At 43.9% G+C, this 22,169-nt stretch overlaps 1 protein-coding gene and 1 long non-coding RNA gene across 4 annotated transcripts in view; one reads left to right on the top strand and one right to left on the bottom strand.

Moving 5' to 3' along the window:
- The window catches only part of LOC308194928, a 350,222-nt gene that overhangs the window by 288,314 nt on the left and 39,739 nt on the right, over positions 1 to 22,169 (top strand). The gene's annotated exons all lie outside the window — the stretch shown is intronic.
- The window catches only part of ANTXR2 (ANTXR cell adhesion molecule 2), a 112,230-nt gene continuing 92,272 nt past the window's right edge, over positions 2,212 to 22,169 (bottom strand). The window contains exon 17 of the mRNA XM_080591524.1: positions 2,212 to 4,066. Coding sequence (XP_080447650.1) covers positions 4,028 to 4,066 — 39 coding nt within the window. The 3' untranslated portion in view covers positions 2,212 to 4,027. The remainder of the gene's footprint in view (positions 4,067 to 22,169) is intronic.

Raw genomic sequence — 22,169 nt, 5'->3', positions numbered from 1 at the left:
TGAAACCAACTTTCCATTTTCCTAACATTTCAGATTTTTTCCTGTTGCCTGATACTGCGTCTGAAAAAGGTTTCAATATAGCTGGTGGCATCTATGTGAGAATCTATTTAGATTTTCTCATCGCCTGGAATTGGCACTTCCTACCCCCTAATAGCTGTGCCTCGTGTTGTACATCCGCGGTATGTTTTCTTTGTGAGCAAGGTGTGTGCCATTTACAGAGCTGATCCCGAGGCAGAACTTGTATCTCAGCGATAAGGAAACAAGTGAATGCCCAGTGCCTGTGCAGTACAAGGCATCTGCAGGTGGATGAAATAACGTACCACTCGTTAGAAAACCCACTCTGCCATCTCTCAAGCTTTTTTTTTTTTTAATTGCAATGGAACAGGACATTCATTTATTTATTTATTTATTTATTTTAAGAGTTATTCTTTTCTTTGCTCTGTGTTAATCTTCATGTTTGCAACATAAAACAGCCAAGCGTGCTGTTTTGCAAGGTAAAGTGCATGTTTTGTACCCTCTGCTCTTTCTAGAGGAGACCAAGCCAGGATGTCCCGAGTACTGGTGACAGGAAGCAAATGGTAGCGTGGCACGTAGGGAACGTGCGGGCATCTCCAGAGCCTGCCTTGGAATGGCAGTCTTATGGGCTGGTTGCTGGGGCCACCTGATAGGACTGGGAACAAGGAGCTCATGTTCCTGGAAAACCATGTTCCTTCCTGGGAAGGGGTGCTCTGAATACGCGTTCTTTCTCCCCAAATTTTCTAACACCTTAAGTCTCCTAAACCAGTTTAACACGTGAAGGGTCACAGCACCCACCCGCTGCCCGCAGTTGCTGTCCATGTGTATTTTGAGGGTCACCTTGACATAAAAATAGGATACTGAAGTAACAGTTGGCGTCTTCTTAAAGCATTGTTTATGCATACTTCTAAGGAGGCAGTTTTCTGGATTACTCATGCTAATTTATCTTTTCAAGATGCTGTTAGGTTTGGTTAGGCAGGTTCAAATAGACAGAAAAGCCATTATCAGGACATGGTCTTTTTGTACGGAGATACCCAAGGTGTGAAACAGTACAAGGGACGCACTGCATTAAACCTACCGATTACGTTTTTCTCAAGCATTTTAAGCTATCGTGCCAGATAAGTCTTACTTTGTGTCAGTTTGAATCAGTGGATTTTAAACATTATTACCCTGTGCCTCTTGCCCCCCCCCCATTATTTGTGACAGATATTCTGCACTGTATAATAATGAAACTCTAAGGGTATCATCTTCAGCTAAATAGAAGGTGTAACATAGTGTAATATCATGCCAATTAGAAGGGAAAATCATTGTAGATACCTGAAATATGTTTTTGCTTGGTATCAGCCATTCTGTGAAAAATTGCACATTCCACAGTTTCTAATGAATATGGATAGACAGCTATAGAGGACAAAAGATTATGAGTGGATTTACATTTCTGTGGCTCTGTTCGTTACAAATATTCTCTGAGAGACAACAGATACATGTGAGGAAAAAATCCTCTTCATCTGCATGTTTTCCTGTTATGCAACACACTGCTCAAAATGCAAGCTGAAAATTCCAGAGTTAACTCAAAAGAAGTGTAGCATTTACATTAAAAAGGGAGGAAAAACAAGTAAAAGTGAGCAGAGGTGTTCATAACTTTGTCTGATGAGATAAGTGTTTCTGCCTGGACTGCTACAGCATTGTGAGGAATGATGTGAAATGCCTTGCGTCCTAGCAAACCCACTTAGTTGGGTTCTCCATCTCAAGTTTAGCTGGAGGAGACACAGAGGTTTAGTCAGTAGCTTGATAGAAACCAAGGACTTGTTGATGGGTGGGCTTCATGGGTAAAATCAGTTTCTGTTACCCCACTGTGCTAGACCATCCGCAACCAACGGCCATCGGTATCAGAGCTGCAGTTGCCCTAGGTACAGTAGCGGCGAGCCATCTCTGTGGGAGCTTCATCGCTCTGCTTCCATTACTGATGCTGCATACTGTACGTACCGGTGTCTGATGTGTCTTAAATAATTGTGGGACAGTCAGTAGCCCCCGTGTTGGGCTGCCACTGGCTTTCTGGCACACCGCGCGATGCCGCGAGATGGTGGTCTGTCTGTTGAAGCTGGGGTCAAGGATGGCTGTGCACCTGGCAAAGTGAAGGTGTAAGTTGTGAAGAGGACACGGGACTAGGGGGGAGAAGAAGAAGAAATGATCGCAAACTTAGGTAATCGTTTTATTCATAGCATAATGTGCACACATGGCTGTTGATGATGAGGCTACCAGTGACATAAATAAACTCAAGCAAAAGATGTAAGCGAGTGGATACATGTGTAGGCTTCTTTGGGCGGTGCCACGAACTTGGACATCGACCAAAAGAATTATTTATGTCCCTTGCAATTTCAGTGAAGAGCACAAAGGAGATAATTAGACCAGGATGCATCGCATTGCTCTTTCCATCTTGCACACATTCATGCCCACCAAATGTGAAATGTTCGCCTTTTCCCCTCAAACGTGATGGTTGTTGAACTTATTTTTAGTGTCATTTGATAAGCCTCCCTGCTCGCAGAGAGACATCCCACTGACCCAGCCACTGGTCATTGTCTATACCAGTTCCCATCAAAGCAGGCGCGCTTTGTCAGGTTTCGACTCGAATATCCATTTTGCATCTGAAGTACAGTATCGAAAGTGACTGGATCATTTGAGCCTTTTTCTTCAGCTGCTCCCTCCTTCCTCCCCCACAGTGTTTCCGCTCACGCTAACATAATTTGGCATCGTCGACGTGACACGACACTGGTTTTTCTAAAAAATTATAATACATACATTGTCAATGTTTTGTGATGGCCGGCGCTCCTGTAAATTTAATTTCTAAATTGATGGAAGGAGGTCTTTTTCCACCGCTGAATCTCAACCAATGCTCGGTGCCCCCTTGAAAACCGAGTAATGCACATACAGTAATAGGTCATTCAATGTCAAAAGGCATAAAAAAGATGAGCAAAATCTTCACAGGCTGCTGCTTGCTGTTGCCTTTAATTATATTAATTAAACTTTGAAATTCTCATGCAAAGAGAGTTGCTGGCTTGTGACGCTGAAGAGCCCTTGGAGATTCGGGGGGGGAAAAACCCTGAGATACCAGCTTAGTGGCTACTGCTTTTTTAATTTTAAAAAAAATAATACATAAGCCTACTACTGCTAGGTATGTTTATAGATGATGATGTTTTATGCGCTACTGAACTTTGAATGCAGGAAGGGGAAAAAAAACACCAGCCACAGTGTCAAGGTCTTGAAGCATCAGTCCCTCCAACTCCGCTCAAGATCTCTGGTTACAGGCTGTCTTCCTGTGGAATAACGCTCTATTAATTTTCTTCCTGTCCCGGGTGCATAATGAAAGAAAGGTGTCTTCAAAAACTAAAGGGCAAAGTCTTGCTTGCTACCAATACCTTGAGGCATCCTGTCTACATTTTGTCATGCGTGTGCACTTTTCAGTGTTAGAATGACAAGATTTCCAGTCAGAAGGTTCCCGTAAGGCACAATGCGATGGGAGACTCGGAAGGGTTTTGTGATCTGACATCGCTGTAAGGCAGTGAACTCTTGCGTTTGCTTAGCCTGGTGGGAAGCTTTATCCTCCGCCTTTGGCAAGCAGTCCCTATTTACATAACACGTGCCATCCTCGCATCTGAGAAACTCTGCATCTCTGCTTAAAGCACATTATGTCCTGAGAATCTGTAGTCCTTAAAAAAATAAAAAAAGTAAAAAAACATTATTATCTTTGGTTGTCTGTATTCTCCCTTTGTATTCTACGAAAGCAGAGGCATGCAAGTCAATGCTGCTTGTCACTGTCGCAAGTCACAGAGCAGGAGTGCACGGTGGTGAAACATAAGGGCTTGGCACAGCAATGCTGGCTCCTGGGAGGGGGGAATGCAGAAACCTTCTGAGTTGAGGCTTCATCCAAGAAACACAGGGCAGTGCTCAGTTCTCTCTGCTTGGTTGAAAAGTGGCAATGTGGCTGTATTTCCTCCTTGTATCCTCTTCTCCTCCTCTACTGAGATTGAACTCGGGTGAAGTTAATACATCGGCCCTGGGGGGAAAAAGAGAGAAGCCGTTATTGGTGGGTGAAGTAATGAATGCAACGAAGACTTTCAAATGCTGAATATTACATGCTGAAGGAAGGCTGTAATTTAAATTCAGATGTTTGTGAAAATAACACACCCATGAAAAATATTTTAAGAATTAATGGAAATTACCCAGAGTAAGTGTACTACATTTGACTTAGAAATGTAGGTTGTTAGGTAAACAGTGATGACACAGAAGACACATTTTGAACGCTCCGAGGTCTTCTGTGAGGATAATTTACCAATCTGAAATTCTCAGAAACTTCTGGGAGCAAAATAAAACCTATCTAAACACACAGTAAAGGAAGATCATAGCAAAGACAGATTCTCACTCCACCGAGCCAAATCTTCATGCAGCACAGTGCAGATAAACGTGACTTGGTTAGCGGAGCAGCTGCTGACTTGCACTTGTGTTTTATTAGCAGTAACCCCAGCTCTGCACCTCCAAGGTGTCTTCGGATGAGCTTAACATCGCTGTGCACCAGTTCTCATGGTGTCATACCTGAGTAAATACCCTTCTCCTGTAAGTGGTTCCTTACGGGTGACAGCTTTTGGTGTAGCTGGGTGTGAGTCAAATCCACTAGTGAAGCTCATAACCCCTTTTTACTGATTTGAGAAGCACTGAAAAAATGCCCATTCTCAGAGCTTAGTTCAAGACCCGAGCTCCACACTGATCATTGGTTTCTGAATTCAGGAGTGCTCTGAGCAGAACAGCTCCTCACTTGGGCAGCCTTTCTGGGCACAGCACCTTTTCTTTCCATGATGGAGAAGGACAGCCTGTATTGATTGCGCCTTTGGCCGGGGCATCTCCATGCAGAGCAAGTCATTCTCCAAGGCACGTGCAAGTACTACGCACTGCCTGAAGGAGCATGTGGGAGGATTAGCGAAGACCTACTGAATGTTTTGTCATTAATTTTTCACTAATTACGAAGTCTGTCATTGGGGTGGGCTGCACAGCACCGAGTCAGGCATTGGTGGTCAGTAAGGAGCACGGGAGGTGGCTTGCCCAGCCGAAGCACCGCTCCCTGCTCACACCTCGGTGGTGCCGCTCGCTGCGGGAGCTGGGTGCCCACCTCACGCGGGGGTCCTGAACCAGTGCTCCCCTTCTCTGCCAGCCTGCTGCACCTCTCTGATGCAGGGGAGATTTGCAAAGGCACGCAGGTGTGCAGGTTTCACGGAGGTGAGAGGGATCTTACTTGGAAGTCTCCTCAGCTAATTGATGGTGGTGTTTTTTGTTTTTGAGGAAATTAGGAGAATAGGAAAAAAGCTGGAGATATTTTCTTTCCTCTGTTCCTTTTATTTCCTACTCGATGACTTCCAGTAAACTGGGGTGCCTATGAGGCAGCTTCTAAGGGACCTTTAAAGGATGATGCCAATCAAACTCTGCTAGTTTTGCAGTATGGAGCCATGCTTATTTCTTGAATCCTATTTAATGATGCATATTTTGGGGGAAAATTACTACTTTCTTTTTAAAGACAGGAGATTATGGCATAATCAAACAAAATTAGGCCTGAATTTCATACTACTTCCATGTATTTATTTTGAGCTAGATGTTTTACTGGTAATGGCAGAGGACAATTACACACAAGTACTATCTGGTATTATTCAGTCAGGTCTCAGTTGGCACCTGCCCTTGACTGGTGTGAAAGGGGCAGCGTTTTCTAGATGGACCGCAGGACTGAATGTACAGTGCACGACAGATCAAGGAATTTTTTTTCCTAATGCCCTTCTAATAATCCCACTTCCTGTCAACTGTATGATAAATACCGAAGTGGTGAGTAGTTAGGTTGGGTAATTGTGGTAACTTCTAGCTGCTACCATCTGGATTATAAATGCAGAAGAGAAGCAAAGAGATAAACCAGGAGCACTAAGAGATTCCATTAAAGGCAAAGTAAAAAGGCATGGTGCATCTTTATGGGCCTTTACATTTGATTTTTTTCAAATTAAGCATATCAAAATGAATTCTGCAGTAGAAGCAAAGTATTTTTGGAGGATAAAATCCACAAATGCTTTGCAAGTCAAGCACTTCTGACGACAAAGCGAACATTAAATATACACTGACAACAAGGACTTTTCTTCTGAGTTGATACCATAATGCAAAAGCAAGACACTGCAAAACATCTTTAGAAAACAGGTAATGGGGGAGTTGCAGTATTTCTCCCATAGTGTAAATTAACATTGCAATTCACCTGTCAGTGCAAATGTTCTGCTTTCATTTGTAGCTTTCTCACAGTTCTTTGAACATAGTTACCAGTGCATGACTTTATTTCAATTTTGGGCAAATGATTTGAGGATTAATCATTTTGGTTTTGCATTTCTTTTTTGTTTAGAAGGCTTTTTAGTGGCTCAACACTTTACCTAAGGTCTACAATCATCACTGAAGGAAAAATATGTTTTTCAAGGCCTGGCTGCGTGACGTGGTTAAGTGCAGTGTGTTAAGAGGAGCTGGGTGGTTTTCTAGTTCATTAAAATGGCATTCATGAACTATATAACAAATACCACTAACGGGGCATTAAATTAGCCCCTTAATTCTAGGGAAGGTGGTGTTCTGTGTCTGTAGAAAGGATTTCTAGTTGAAGAACCACGTAAAGAAGAATAGGGAGAACTTGTACCTTACAGTCTTGTTACCAACACTGTCTTGTAAACACATGTTCTCTGCCAGCCTCTAGTCAGGGTTACAAGGTTTTTGGAAGAAGCTCTTGTCATGTGTTGTGTTTGTTTGTTTTTTTAACCAATGGTTGAGTCACTGCCAGTCTGAACCCACCTGTAGCCATTGTTAGTATGTTTGATGTATGATCAGATCGTTCTTACATGTGTGAGTGTCTGTTCTGGCAACCAGGACTACTCTCTTACTTAAGGGGACTGGAGGATGAGGAATTTCTAATGAAAGCAAGGCCTTCTGTTTAAGATGTCATTTTTTTGTACACAAATGTGATGCTCGCAGAAGACGGAGCTGAAATCAGGATGTTGGGAAACATGCTGAAAGCGCTAATTAATGAGAAGGTCAGGACCACTGTAGTGTCATTAACGGAACAGCAAATATTGCATGCCAGTATAGTAGAGAACAGCTTTTGCATTTAGGTAATGGGATGTGACAAGGTGCGTGGCTTCACAGTACCTACACATGAAATGCATTAAAAACTAGCATTCAAGCCAACGTAAAGGGCTTTGAGCTCTCATCACACATGCAATTTAACACACTAACTTGCACAATTGCCGTATATACCTTTAATATTATCTTAGCAAAAATAGATAGATGTGTATTAGTAAGCCTTTTTCTTGCTCTCAGCTTGCCACAGTTTGATTCATGTACATATTTATTTCCACTAAATGCTGGCCTAGAGGCTGTTTTCTTCCAGGAGGGACAGAAAAGATTTCTAAATAGAAAATAAGCAATTGGCATTACTGCTCCTCACTTACTTCTTTCCCATCATCTCTGTCCCCAGCCTCCTTAGTGGAGGAGTCATGGGGGAGAAAGGAGGAGAAAAAGAAGAAAAGGGAACTGTTTGGTCAGCTAGACTCTTAATCATGTAACCCATCTCAAGGGCAGATCTCGAGACCTGCATACTCTACAAATCTGGCCTCTTACTGGCCTGGAGATTCCCCCCAAACAAAGCCCCTGGTGCTGTGTTATTCTTTTGAGATGTGGTGGAATGTGGCAAGCAGAGGAAGGTATTGAGTTCTGATTGAGCCGCTCTCAATTATAGATGAGCAAACTGAAGAAGATAAAAGACTAATGTTTAACTCTGTTAAGGATTCATCACTCTAAGCCTGTAGGTTTTCATCAACTTCAAATCAGGGTGCATGTGCTATAACCAGCATCGCTGTCTTTGTGCAAGTTGGTTTTGGGAAAAAGATTCATACTCATGTAAGGTGTTTCTCTAATCGAATTCAGAACTCCCTATGTAGTGGTATCTATTTCAGCTTTTAGAAACAGAATATTGAATTTCTATTCTGTTTAATCTGAACTTTACAAAAAGGACTATTTATATCACTAGAAGTGCTATTTACTAAACAGTAGATTTATCTGTCTATTTTTGGCCTTCAGAATTAAAACATGTTTGTTCTATGTAACTAATAAAATCTGTGAATTACCATCCTAGCATTACCATGGTCAGACAGTTTGGTGACTTAATGTTACATTCATGTCCCTGTACTCAATTAAACAATCAATACAACCAATTTGAATTCAGATGTATCATGCCTTGTAAATCACTGGATCATAAACCTTAACAATACCAACATGTAGTCAGTATAAAATTGAACTAAATTAGTATTTTAGGGCTACAGTAATTAAAAAATGAGTTATGCAAGCATTCTGTGATCTTCGTGCGGAATATGGGGGTTATGTCAATGCACCAGATTCAGCAGAAAAGAAAACCCTTAACTATGAAATGCTTGAAGATGCACTGTAGGAACCACAGAAGAAGAATATGGTAAGTATTTTAGTTGAAAAATAGAGAAAAATCTACAGCTCAGGTTTTTATATAAGAAGGAATATTCTTATGTTACGCTGAAGTCAATTATTACATTGTTGATTATCTTACAGAATTTAACTTACTGAGCAACCAAGATAAATTAAAGGCCTTGCAGGGCACCCAATATTAAAGGAAGGGGATGCTCCTAGTAGACTGCAGGATAGATCCTTATGTGGCAATGCAAAAAAAAAGTCCAAGAGGTGTCTGCCGAAATGGCCGTGCTTCCTCCTGCTCTGTGACCTTCTGTGAGCCTGTACAGCCCTATTGGAGCAGTGCACTCAGCATTTGGAGGAGGATGCCTTTTGGACTGCGCTGTGCTACGAGCCTGGAACTCATCTGTTGATGTTGGCTAGATAGGTATGAGAAGCACTTTAATTTGTATGTGTGCATGTGTGAGCAAACATGCGCTGCTTTCCAACCATCTGTAACCCAACACTGGGCTCTTTGGTGAAGGAAGTGGAGGAAACTTTACAGGCTCCTCTGGAGCTGTGCCCACTTCCTGCACTGCCAGGGCTGGCCCCCCATGTTCCCAGCGCTCTATGAATATTCACAGCATGGGTAATCTACAGAGACAAACGGGTTCTGCTTTCCTCCTGCATTTTTTCAAACTGGGCTGCAGAGTTTCTGCATTTTCAGTTTCATCCTGCAAAGATGTTCACCCGTAAATCTTTGTCCTGGTCAGACATTTAAAAGAGTCCATTGGGTTTGGGTTTCGTTTTGTTTTTCCTCCCTTCAAGTACCACAGACAGAAGAAACAGTGCTCAGCAAAAAGTGTTCTGGCATGTGCAGGGGTGAGAGTGAGAGGCGATGCTCTCCTGGAGGTGATTAATGGCAAGGTCTAATAGTAGACTTGAAATGAGCAATGGTATGATGGTTGGCTGTCACCGAAGCTGTGCGCTGTATTTGTTTAGGCTGATGTGGAATTCTCTTAATGAGGTCGCAGGCTGGCAAAGCTCTTGACCCTTCCTTTCCCCCATTTCATTGTACTGGCTAGGAACGCACTGCAGGGTGGGCCTGGGCTGGGGGACAGCTGGATGGCAACTCCACAAATGCCCAATAGGCTGGGCAGAGTTTTGTTGCTTTGAGTCATGTCAGAGTATATTTTTTTCTATTATTAAGTACCATCTGGAGTGGTATTTAATCCACCATCTTTTTTAGTATATGACATATGCAAAGGAGAGACAAATGCACAGATATGGATGTACGGGCTCTTTTCTTTGTATCTGAAACGTGTACTGCGTTTGCCAAAACAGTAACAGCAGTCCTCACAGTACTACCGCTAAGGCTGAAATTCAGCAAAAAACTGCTCTTCTGTTTTCCAGCGTGCTCTGGTTTTGTTACTTGCATGAGACATACTAGTCATTGCTTTCTGAACCAAAGGGACTCACTGCATGGAAATGACTTTTCCAAAATGAGTCATTATTTAATGGGCAGATAACAAGTGCTTTAAGTTCGACGGTTTGCTCTCCTTTGGTAATTGCATGCAAGGATGCAATTAAAGGAAGTCAGGATCTCCAGATAAAACCCTGAACCCAGTGTCAACTGCTCAGTGCTATAACAAGGTCCCGGTGAGGTGTGGGGTCTCCTTGGAGGCTGTGGGTCATTCACCACCAACATCCTCCAAATGCTACTCAGCTGACAGGCTTGGATTACCTGAGAATTGTAAGCAGTTTGACACAAAAACTTGAATTGTAGAATCATAGAGACATTAAGGTTGGAAAAGACCTCCAGTCCAACCGTCCCCCTACCACCAATATTACCCACAAAACCATAAGGGGAACAGAAGGGACAGAATGTCCTCAATTCAGAGTAAGACATGAAGTCATTTGCTAAGCACTGAAATAGCTGGCTGCTCTGGGTAGTCATAGGGATTAAGGAGTAGCTCCTAACATACTATCGCTCAGATCTCTGGCTATTGTTTTTTGGTGGTGTTGGTGTGTGTGTGTGGCTTCACTTGCAGCATTCTTCTGTAACTGAGAAACAGCATGTGAAGCAGTCCATGAAATCAGGGAGGCCGGAGATGGGACATTTACGATATCCATCCACCCGGCCTGTGCTGTGTACATTGTCACCTGTGCATCATCCTTGCTTGTGACTTGTTTCTGTAGCATGCTGAGTAACTGCATACATGTAGGTAAAGGTTCCCTGTACACTGCTGAATTGTTCAGCATCTGACTTATGACTGTAAGAACAACTGCATTTTCTGAAGTAGCACTTAAGCCATCTTTTGTCCAGAACAGATGTCTTTCGTACTGCCCTCTATAATACATGCTTTCATAAAAGATTGGCTCATTTTGGACTTGGAGGATCAAGATCCTACAATGTCTGTCAGTAGAGTGTCTCAGCAGAGGCTGAGAATCGTGTGCTTCTTTCTTACCCACGGCTGAAGGGTCTCCATAAAGAGAACATACCCTTTTGGGAGTTGTCTTTTATATGGCACACGTGAGCTCTGTGCCCTCCAGCCCCGTTGTTCAGTGCTTGCAGAGCCGTGAGGAAGGAGAGGGTTTCGGAATAATGGCACTCCTGAGAGGAGTATTCAGCGATGTCGTTTATGTTGGCCCTGTCTTTACAGCATTGTGAGGGCATCTTTCTGCCCTGTGATCACTGCAGCCCTGTGAGCCCAGGTTTGTCGCTCCTCACAAAGCTGTCTTGCAACAGCTCTCTGCTACAGCCTGCTGAGACTGTAGGTGCCAGTAGGGCCCTCAGACGAGAATCTGGTTTACCTGATTCTGTTTCCTCCTAAGCTTTGTTTCCCTGTGGTGTGCCTCTCTAGAAGGAGTCAAAGTTGCAAGTGTGAGGTTCTCCCCTGTAGCTTTTCAGTAAAGAACTGGACTGCGTAAACCTTTTCTTCTTCGCAGTAATACAAGTGAACAGGCAATTTCCTGCTTTCCAAAGCTCTTTGGAATCATTAACTCCCTTACTGGGTTAATAAATAAACTCCTACCTGTGCTCCTGGCCTGCAGGCTTGTACGTAGTGGTGACAATAAAAGGGCATTTTAAAGGAACAAAACCGGTGGGGATTCAAAGTAGGTGCTGAGATGACAGCACTGGCAACACCTTCCTCCGAGTCTAGCAGCAGGAGCCGCGTGGCAGTGGGGATTTCCTTACTGGAGAAGTCCCGCTGCCTGCCCTCAGCACAGCCCAGTACCGGAGGGGCACACAGACAACAGCTCGTGCTGACAAACCTGTGCCGGGTTCGCACGCCAAACCCACTGCGCTACAGCCTTTGGAAACAGACCTGGCTGATCGTGTCTCACCATAGCCAGCTAAAGCAGTGTTAACTACGGCTCGTGTCACCTTGCCCCCATCTCCTGGGCATTAAAATTCTACTGGCATTAACATTCGTGTGCTTCTTTACTAGCTCCCCTGCTCGGATGTATTTCACTGCTATAACCATTATAACATTACACTCACCTCATAAATATCCATTGACAAGCTGGAGCATACAACTGAAGTTAAGTTTATATATATATATCTTTTTTTTAAAGATGGCTGATTTATATGTTTACTTTGGAGAGCGCTTGCTAACCCACCCATGCCCCGTGCAGCCCTAAGCAGCATTCAGAGACTTATGCTGGCATCTCTTTTTCTTATGTGCTTGCTCTTTGTCCCTGACAATCAGGAAATCCCTCATCCCAGAGATCTGGGAAGCTCAGAACATTGCAGGAATTTGCTGACAGAAACCTGTATGCTCTGTTGCCAGGCTCTTAGTCCTAAAACCTCATCACTGCAGATGTGCATTGCTATCAGCATGTTTATTTTATATATTTTGCTTATATAAAGCAAAACCACTTTAAGTTGTTATCTTCCTGTCCTTGCACATGTTGGATTATTACCCACAGAAGACAACCCACACCACATCGCAGGGGCTGTGTGCTCACTGACTACCGTCCTGACACAGTGCTGTTCGGCAGCCGCACACATTGCAAGTACAGAAGTCCCAGTCGGCAGCAGCAAAGCATGCTGTGGTGATGGATATTTTGCACCTGGGAAAAGATGACTTCGCGGTGCTATACACAGCTGGAGGTATCATTTTTTTCACAGAATAAATCAGCAATGAATCTCTTTGAGGAACTGGCGTTATTACTGCAGAAAATATTATTATTGATATAGACATCAGGAGCATTTCTAGGGCTGCCCAAGTTGTCTTTCTCCCCAAAATTACTTAGCCTATTGCTGAAATGTCACTGGCCCAGATGAGGTAAGCTCTGAACCCCAGCAGCAACACTGGGTATGCTCAAAATCAACCTAAAAGAGCAACCACGTAAGAAGAAACAAAGTACAGGCAAATAGTGCTACATATTTTTAACCTTAGGAGGACTTTTTTTACACTGTCGTATTTCTTCAGTAACTTGAGATAAGTGGAATGTCATATAACTTGTTTATTATTCTCATATTTATGTAATGTAGCCTCCTTAGCATGTGTGCATGCACCTCACGATCTTTCCAAGCAATCTGGCAGTCATGTAGGTCAGTTTTCAGAAGACACATACCTGAATTTCAACAACAGTTGTTTCAGGATGAGAACTGGCAGCATCTGACTGCTTTGAGGAGAACGTGCCAGCACAGGTACAGATACCTCAGTAGCTGAGTCCGACTTCAGACCCAGCTCTCATCCCTTGGGCTTGCTTTAGGTGAGGGCGAGTAAAATGAGAGCCAAGTGCAGAAAAGGAGGACAACATGAATTTATTTTAAAAGGTAGTTCCACTTTTTCTGCAACAAATAACTACTGTGTTTTAGAGTATAGGCCAAAAACTGTCAGTAAAAGGTTCAAAATAGGTGTTTTAAAGATGTCACCAAATATATAAAGTGCATAATGGATGGCCAGGTGTCTGTAGCTGCTGTGTCAAAAAAATGTTTCTTGCAGGAAAATACGTAGCTCATTTGCAGCCATCTTCCTCAAACTGTTACGTTAATGCAAGTACTACTTTGTGGAGAGAAGCCCTGTGGGTGTCTTAAACCCACTGATGTGTTATATCTGATGTGGTCCTGATTCAGTGTTCACTACTGTTCAGCAAAGCTGCGAAGATCTGATTTGTTTGTTTCCCCAAATACCCCTGACTTATGCATGTGGTTTGGTAAATCTCATGTTGGCACAGTTTGCTGTTTGGAGCAAACATTCACTGGTTGCACATGCGTGCGTACAAAATGCTGCTGTTATGATCTGGCAAGGCTTGGTAACCACTTCGTACATACTTTGCTTAGATGTAAATGAACATGCTTGGTGCAGTGAGGAATCGGGGGTATTATCTGTAGTATTTTTAGTACACTGGCGGCTTTGGGAAAATGCTATTAAGAACAGCTTTTCACCCCCACTAATAACGCTTATTTTGTAACTGGACATATGGACATTTCCACACAGTTGCTACAGTGAATAAAAGCTTGGAAGTACATGTTTACCAGTGGTGTAACCTTGTGAAAACCAGAACTGAAAGGATTTGTAGCTCAATATGCTGTGTGGCACTGAAAGGAGCATTTCTACTAAGACTCACGGTACTTGAGAGCACCGGTTCAGGGGTAGACTTTGAAGACATTTTTCCCACCTTGGAAGACTTGAGAAGAGTAACCCACAAAGTCCCCTCCACAACGTGCTCCTGGTAATTAGGTTGAACGCAAGCAGCACACGCACTGCACAGCTACACGTCTGTGTCTGCAGGGAGCTGGGCTCCATGGGGCTGCTCGGGGCATGAGCATCAGTAGGAGCAGCACGCACTGCGGTTATTCTTATGGTCGATACCCTGCTTGTGTCTCTGAGTGCCAGTCACCCTCTGACTTACACCGCAGGGAGACAGCTTGTGCCCTGACCAGTTTTCAGAGAAGGGCAAGAAGGGGAGTGGTTTGCCGGCAGCTGGGGAAGTTAAGGGAAAAAAAGTGCTCAACTAGTGTGAGCATTTGCTGTCTTGCCCAGACAGGTTGTGGTAATGAGGAAGGGAGGGATTTATCTTCCTTTGCCAAGTTTTCTGTGACTGCTTTATTCAGCAGTTCTCCAAATAATCTACTGCCTTGAAAAAGAGTGGTTGTGACAAGCTGCTTCTCCTGTGAGTTGGCCTTCCAGGTCTGGGAGAAGAGAGGACGATGAGCTGCTGAACTGGTTGTGTGGGCCTTAGGGGAGAATAAAACTGTATGCATTTGTAGCATCTGCTTCAAAAGGAGGTTGTGGCAAATATTTTATTCAGCAGAGCTGGAGGTCTCCTGTCTCTAGAGGGCAGGAGTTTGTTGTTTTCCTCAGACGAGGCAAGCATTGCTTATGCAAAAGGAAAGGATGTGGAAATGGCCTGCAGAGTCCCTGTTTCTCCGTCGCGGGTTCTGTGGAGTGAGGGCCTCAGCTCTCTCCATCTGACCCCTTGGCAGGAAGCCTCCCGCACTTGCAGTGCTTCTGCCTCCATGGAAATATACCATGGCCTGGCAAGGTTTGACACTGCTTTCCTGAAGGACACATTAATGTTTTCCCATTGCAAGCGCTTGCCAATGGAGGGCTCTGCTCCTTCAGATCTAATTATGCCTTGGAAGGCAGCTCAGGCTTGTTCTCACTGCCAGAGGGAAAGTGATCTCTGTCCTGGCGGGCGTCCCAGCACACACCTAACCCAGTGCTGACGCTCACCCAAAGGGGCGCGCTAACCGGGCCACCTCTTCCCCCGTGATGCCCAGAGCAATAAGCTGAGCTGGTGCTGGGAGAGTTCCCTCTCCTCGAGTGAGAAGGCGGGGGGCATGGGATCGTGGGATTTTATTTCTAGGTGAAGCTTCAAGAGTTCTTCCTTAATTTCTGCAGTATATCAGCCGCTGTATTGTTCTGTGGTATTTCTGCAGTAGCTCCGCAGGGAGGCAGAGGGGGAAGCTCTGAAGATAGAGCTGTTTTCTCTGAGAAGTGTCTTTCCTCTTTGAACTCGTAAATGTACTGGGATGAATCCTTGTCAGGAATAAGTATTACTGGGGGACCCCATTTATGTTATGGGACGACTGCAGCCAAATTGATGTCAAGCCTGAGCTATCATGCCAAATGGCTTCCCCATGTTAGCATCAGGAAGGATTTCTCGAGTTTTCTACATTTTTTCATAGGGAAAAAAAGAAAGAGAACAATATGCTTCTACATGCGTAAAATTTCAAACCTTGTAAAATCAGAAGAGGATCTTAAGAGAAGCCCACTAAAGCCAACAAATGTCAAAACTTGGCATTCGCAGGAGCTTTTTCATCTAAAAAGGCAAGAATGCCAGAAATCTACAGTTCCTAGAGATGGCATCTCACATGCAAAAGTCCAACACCTCCATTATTCTTCCTTCATCCCCTGTGTGCAACCACTTGAAGTGGGAAGAATGCAATTTATCTTTCTCTGACATCGTTGATAGCAACAGATAAACCATAACTTTCCGAAGAACCATTTTCTTCCGAAGAACCATTTTCTTCCAACTCCTTCCCTCCACACTCATGACCTCAGCTGAGGAAAGTCCCCTTCAAGCCCATCCTAAAACCTCCTTCCTTTACAGATACTTCCCAGAGTCTCGTCTTCCCGATGCACTTCTTTAACACAGCCTTTTCTAAAGAAACATTATCCTCTCCAAACAGCCCATGTAAGTAAGAAGCAGATGCTCTACAACTGTAATGTCTGTGAGTCATCCAGGGGTCACATTCTCAGCTTGTAACACAGCAAAAACATGGAATTCATACCCCAGCTCAGGGCCTGGCCCTTTTGCTTTTACAGCATCCGACTAGCATATGATAAGTACTTGAAAAGAGAGGATGAACATTTAGGATGGCATATAATTATTTTTGCCTTTTAATAATTACCACATTATTACTGTGGGGGAAAATCTAACTTAAGAAAATCTGTGAAAACCATGAATCTGCTGGAAGATGTAGATAGGGTTTAAGTGAATTCTCTTTGGGAGAAGCCTGGAAATCCCCCAGCATGGCGGGTGTGTGCGGCTGTAGCACAGTTGTGACTGCTGAGATTGAGATGGCTCTGTAGCTGGAGAGACAGAGCCGCAGCAGGAACCTCATGAATGCCTGCGCGCACACTGCATGTAACAGCCCTCTAGATGCCACTGTGATCCAGCTGTCACTTCACCATCTGAAGCCTTTACGGTGCTATCTGATAGCTGGATCCTTCGCCGTAATAACGAATTCAGCATTAATGACATTGACCACTGGGCCCAGTAAGGAACGTGAACGCCAAGCTGTTTCCGACCCCTCAACCCATGTCGGCTTCCCTGGTACAATGAGCACATGTCAACGAGTCAGCTCCCGTTCCTGCAGACAAAACCCCACAGCACATCATTAGGCTTTCGTTTCCATTAACATGGATTACTAATCATCAGCTTTGCAGATATTTGGACATCGCTCCTGTCCCCCTACCAAATCTTCTCCGTACAGAGTGGTGTTGAAGTGGCAGCTCCAGAATCCTCTACCTTGAACCAAGGCCTAAACCCTTCGTGAAAGCCAAATCCTTGTACAGCACAATAATTAAAATGACCACAGGATGTATTTTCTGCTGTGGCCTGCGCCACATCTGATTTAGACCTTCTGGATTATGAAAGAGGAGAATTTATAAAGTTATCTGATTTATGTTCTTATGCATCGCTGTCAATCTGCTTTGCTCTTGACTTGCAAAGATGTCTATTAATTGTATGTCAGGCATAATTCAAACTGGGTGAATTTATTGCTATTGTTGCTAGTATTACGGCTGGTTGAAGCCCTAGTCATTGACCCACGATCTGCTGTGCTCAGGGCTCAGAAAGCCTGGAAGAAGAGATTGCCATAACTTGTCCGTTACCGTACCCAGTGCTTATTTCTGGTGCTAATAAAAGGGGGGACAAAGGTGCAATGGCGACACTCATTTCTGCAGCAGTCCTGCATTTAAGACTTGGTGCCTCTGTCCAGGACCACAAACTGTTACAAGTAAGGGCTGCACATCTTGCTCCTTCCATAGAATTTAAAAGCTCACCCTCTTCTTTGGACATCACAGACCGCAGAAAAGACGTGCTGCAAGGAGTGATGGAGCTCTGGTGAGCTGCAGCTGCTCGTAGCAGGCACAGGTCAGAGCAGCCTTTGAACTGCAGAGCTCTTGTGTGGTGGAAGATCAGGAGCCAGCAGATGAAGAGAGGAATGTAGGAATTGTGCTCATATAAGAAGCTATTCCAGTAGGCAAGACAGGGTGGGCAGCACACATGCAGCAGGTTTCTGTCATAATCTTTTGCAAGAGGTCTGTAAATTAGGAATATTTTTGTCCTACACTATACTGATCACTAGCTCTGCTCTCCTTACCTCCCACTAGCGATGCATGTACAAACTCGGGTGTAGCAATACTAGAGTTAACAACTTCTGTTAGTTTCTAAGCACCGCTTCTCATCTCATGTCTTCTACTGAAAATCAGAAGTAGTTCCTTTAAAGTCAGCAGTGTAAAGCTCATGGAAATAGGATCAGAAGCTGGTCCTCAGATTGTATTATGACAATGTGGTGTCTCCCGTGGGCTCCTTTTCAGGACTACAAAGTAGTTGGCCTGTCACAATGGTGCTAGCAGCTACTAGGATGTGTGCACTGCAGAGATACTGCTTGAGTCCTTCAGCAGTTGCACCATTTTCCTTCTTCCTTGTGGACTGGGCAATGTGGTTTGGCTCTGCATTCTTTGAAATATTTCTTCCTCGTGGGGAATCACTGCTACAGATGTGCTTAGTGGAGATGCTGATGTTCTCTAGAGGCTAGGAGAAGTGTCCTGTGGGGACACTCAGACTGTGTGTATCCTCTTTGCTGTACATTTTTCTTAAGTGTATGTTAGTGGTTGGTACCGGAAAAAGGATTTGGTGTGGGTCTTTTTATGCCTTGAATCCTGAGGGTGTTATTTGGTCTACAGAGCTACCCACATGGGATTGCCTTTTGTCACTGCCCAGGCGCTCTCTAGATCCCTTGACTGTTAGGCACCTCTGCATTGCCCATCTTTCCTCTTACGAGCTCTCCTGAGAAACACTGGGGAATGGGTACATGGTGCTGGTCTTTGTTTTTTAGTATCTGCCTTTCCCTTTTTCCCTTCTTGTACTTTGATCAGTATAATTTGTATAACGAATTCGGGGTTTGGGTGAATTTTTATTATACATAAGCCCAGAGATCTTGGTATTAAGTGCGTTTTTTAAATTAATAAATAAATATGCTCATTTGTTATAGAATTTCTATTGTTGATTAGGGAACACTAAGCTCTTGCAAATCTCAGCTTTCACCTTGCCAATCACTGTATTCCTGTAAGTGCACTGCAGTTATTTGGAACCTTTTCTGGGTTGGTGTTGGCATCCTTTTACTAGATTACATTTATGCATTAGTACCATCTGTGCCTGCTGTACCTTCTGTGAGTTAGCCCTGGCCAAATGACTGGCATTTATCTGGAAGTGCACTAAAAAAAAGAGAGAGAGAGAGAGAGAGAAAGAAAAAGAAAGGGGGGGAAGGAGGAAGGGAGACAGTAAGGATGGTACCTAGAGCATTGTGCTTGCTGCTGGCACTAATGGATCGCAGGGAGGAAGATACGCTGGTAAGCACAAACACCTGCACTGATGCCCCCACCTCAACTGCTGACGAAATCTGCCTTGTCCTTTCAGAGCCTTTCTCTCTGAACAAAAACCAGTTCTTTCTGCCCTGGTATCCAAAGAAACTCCCCCTTCCCTCACGTTCTAAAGGAAAGATACACTGTTGAGACTTAAAAAAGCTATTGTAACCTGAGGGCTAGTTTGGGACTGGGGACAGTCTTTTTGCATTGCATCCTGGTTCAGTTTGGTTGGAGAGAGTTTGGACCGAGTGCTGCCTTTAATCTGTCAGCTAGGATTGGAGGTTATTTACAGTATTCACTGCATATAGGAATGCAGATGTCAGCTGGATCTATCATTTTGCTCTCCATGCAGAGTCATCTGTTGGTCAAAAAAAGTGTGAAATAGCTTCTTACTGTGTTTTTGCTATAAATAAGGGGTGAGGTAAGCATTTTCTTCTGTAACTAGTTTTTAAATGTCTGTCTGCTTGCTTGTCACAATGAACATATACTGTTCCTTGTTCAAAGAGCACTGATAAACAGCAGCACAGCCACCTCCCTCCAGGACTCCTGAGAAATCGCAGCATTTCATGCAGTCCAAAGCTTTATTACCTGTCTTGCAGCACACGCTACATGGCTGCCTCGCCTTCGTAGCCAGTCACGTACCACAGCCAGGCTCCACCTTCAGCCTTTTCCCACTGGGACTGCCTTCTCCCCCACGACTGTCTAGGCTGAGGTACTTTCAAGAGAAGGGCCTTTGAACCTTAAATCTCTGTCTGTCTGAGAGACAGGGAGAGTTTTAATGCTAATACAAAGCCAGTGACAGCATAATGGTCCAAGTGGGTCTGTCTTTGGACTGTCTCTGCACACAGACTGACAGAGCATTCACAGCCAGAGCTCCCCTCAATTCTTAGGTTCTCTTTTTTCCCACTCCAGCTACGTCTGCATCACGAGCTAAGTTGTTCCTAGCCCTGCAGCTCCCTTGTCCAGGTAAACGTGCTGTTTGTTTAAGAGATGGGCAACTGATTCTGTAATTCTGTGATTCTGTGCTAAAGGCAAAGATGTCCTTGTTTTTACTATCTTTGTGGTTTCAGACCAGTTTCATTGAACCCAAGAAAAAGAACTTTGTCCACCACGTTTTTAACTGATAGCAGTCTGTATCGGTCTGTCTCAAGTAGGTAGGTACAAAATGCTAAGAACAGATATAAATACAAATGAGGAATTCTTAAACCAAACATAACTGTCTGCTAAGAATTTAAAAGGTAATTATGTGGCTTAAAAATGTTTTTAATTTAATCAGTGCAATGTCTGTCAACAAAAAGCATGTGCCTTAGCCAGCTGAACCTATATTAGAGAAAGAGTGAGCACGCAAGCCTCTGGCAGAGGGGCTAAGAAGCCACCTCTGAGCTGAGCACTATTCCTACTTGAATGTTCTGCATGAAGGCAGGACTTATCTTTGCGTTTGTCCAGACAGTGCCCAAACTGATCAAACTCTCTCTTCTTTCTACCAAGACCTGATGTTGTAAAGTTAGAGCTTGTGATTTATACAGCATGCCTCCTTCCTGGACTTGTTCATCTCCACTGCCTGTTCTTGCTGCTTGTTTTGCGTTCATGGGGCAGGTGTACTAGTGTGGGAATGCAAATCACATCCTTTGATCACTCTTTGGTAAAGGCAATTTCTGATTATATGAATGGCATAATTGTACTTTGCAGGGACTGACTTTTCGTCATGGCATTTTTATAGCACCTAGCATAGGGACTCGTGGCCTGCGATAGCAGGTCCACCGCTGTCTCAGCCAAGGCAAAAGAAGTAGTTATAGGCAAGTTTTGTAGGCAGTGGGCCGGCTGGGGCCAGCCTGGAGCTGGGGAGCGAAGGTCCACCTTGTGCTTTTGGATCTATTGGCTGGAGGGAGTAGTTTGGGGAGCACAGGCAGCTGAGGACACAGAAGGCATGAAAGCAGCAGTGGCTCTTCTTGCTTTGTTGCACCAGTGTCCGTTTTTCAGACATGCTCTTACAGACTTATTGAACTAATCTGTTCCCCCAAAATACTTGCAGGCATTCTCTTTTCTGCACTTTGGGCTGTCTGGAGTGCTCTTACTTCAGATTTACATCACAATAAAAAAGAGAAGAACTAGAGCTGGTTTTATAAATATTTATAAGTAATACTTTTTTTGTTGTTGTTCTGAATGACCACTTTCACACTGTGGAATCTTTTCTACCAAGAATGTGATGTTTGGAATTCACGATTTGCTTTTTCTTTCTTTCCATATGTTCTGTGTTAAACATATGCTATACTTTTTATTTAAAAACTAGCAGCAGACTGAAAAAAAAATAGACCACACCATAAAAATATGTTTGCTTCATTATCAAAAGCTTCTGGGTTTCGGTATTTTTTTAACACATGGAGGGGGGGTGAACACCCTTGAGGACAATTTCAGAATGTGAAACTAACTTTTAAGAGCTGTGGAGGGAGTGAACATCTGGTTCTTCATTTGCAGCATATATAAGGCTTGTCAGAGCTTAAAGCTGTGTATTACCACATAGAGTTGGTGATCCAGTTGTCCATTCTGAAATGGAGGGAGGAATCCTTTCCATTTATTTTAGGAATCCAGCCTTTGAATGCTTGGGTAGTACTTCAGCTGGCCTCTTCTGGAAAATTGCACTGGTATGAATTTAAAGTGGGCAGTCTGACATGTAGGTTCCTACCTTCTGACCTGAAACACCTTCTTTTCTACTCTGTTTATGATCACACTCTTCTTCTACTCATCTTCCGCTTCTGTCTATAGAAGTACCTCTTGCTTACCTAGTACAGGCAGTGAACAAAATTCAGCGCAGAACTGGGCACAGCTGAATGCTAGGTCTGCGTCTGGCATAGCTGGTTAGGGGTGATCTGGCTTGCAGTACTGAAATGTGCAGAAACACGCCACCATTATTTTATATAATCTCACCCTGTGGTTTTGGTTTGTTGGGGACAGAGAAGAGGGCCCATAACTCCATCATGAGCCAGATCGACATCTGTACACAGCCATGCCCATGCTCTCGGCCAGCTACCTGTAGCGTTGAAGTTGTGCAGCTTGGTTAGCCAGGGA

This window comes from Anser brachyrhynchus (genome assembly GCF_964034855.1).
Source record: "Anser brachyrhynchus genome assembly, chromosome: 4".
NCBI classification, from domain to species: Eukaryota; Metazoa; Chordata; class Aves; order Anseriformes; family Anatidae; genus Anser; species Anser brachyrhynchus.
Note: the sequence above shows the minus strand (reverse complement) of the source record. Positions and strands in the feature narration are given on the sequence as shown.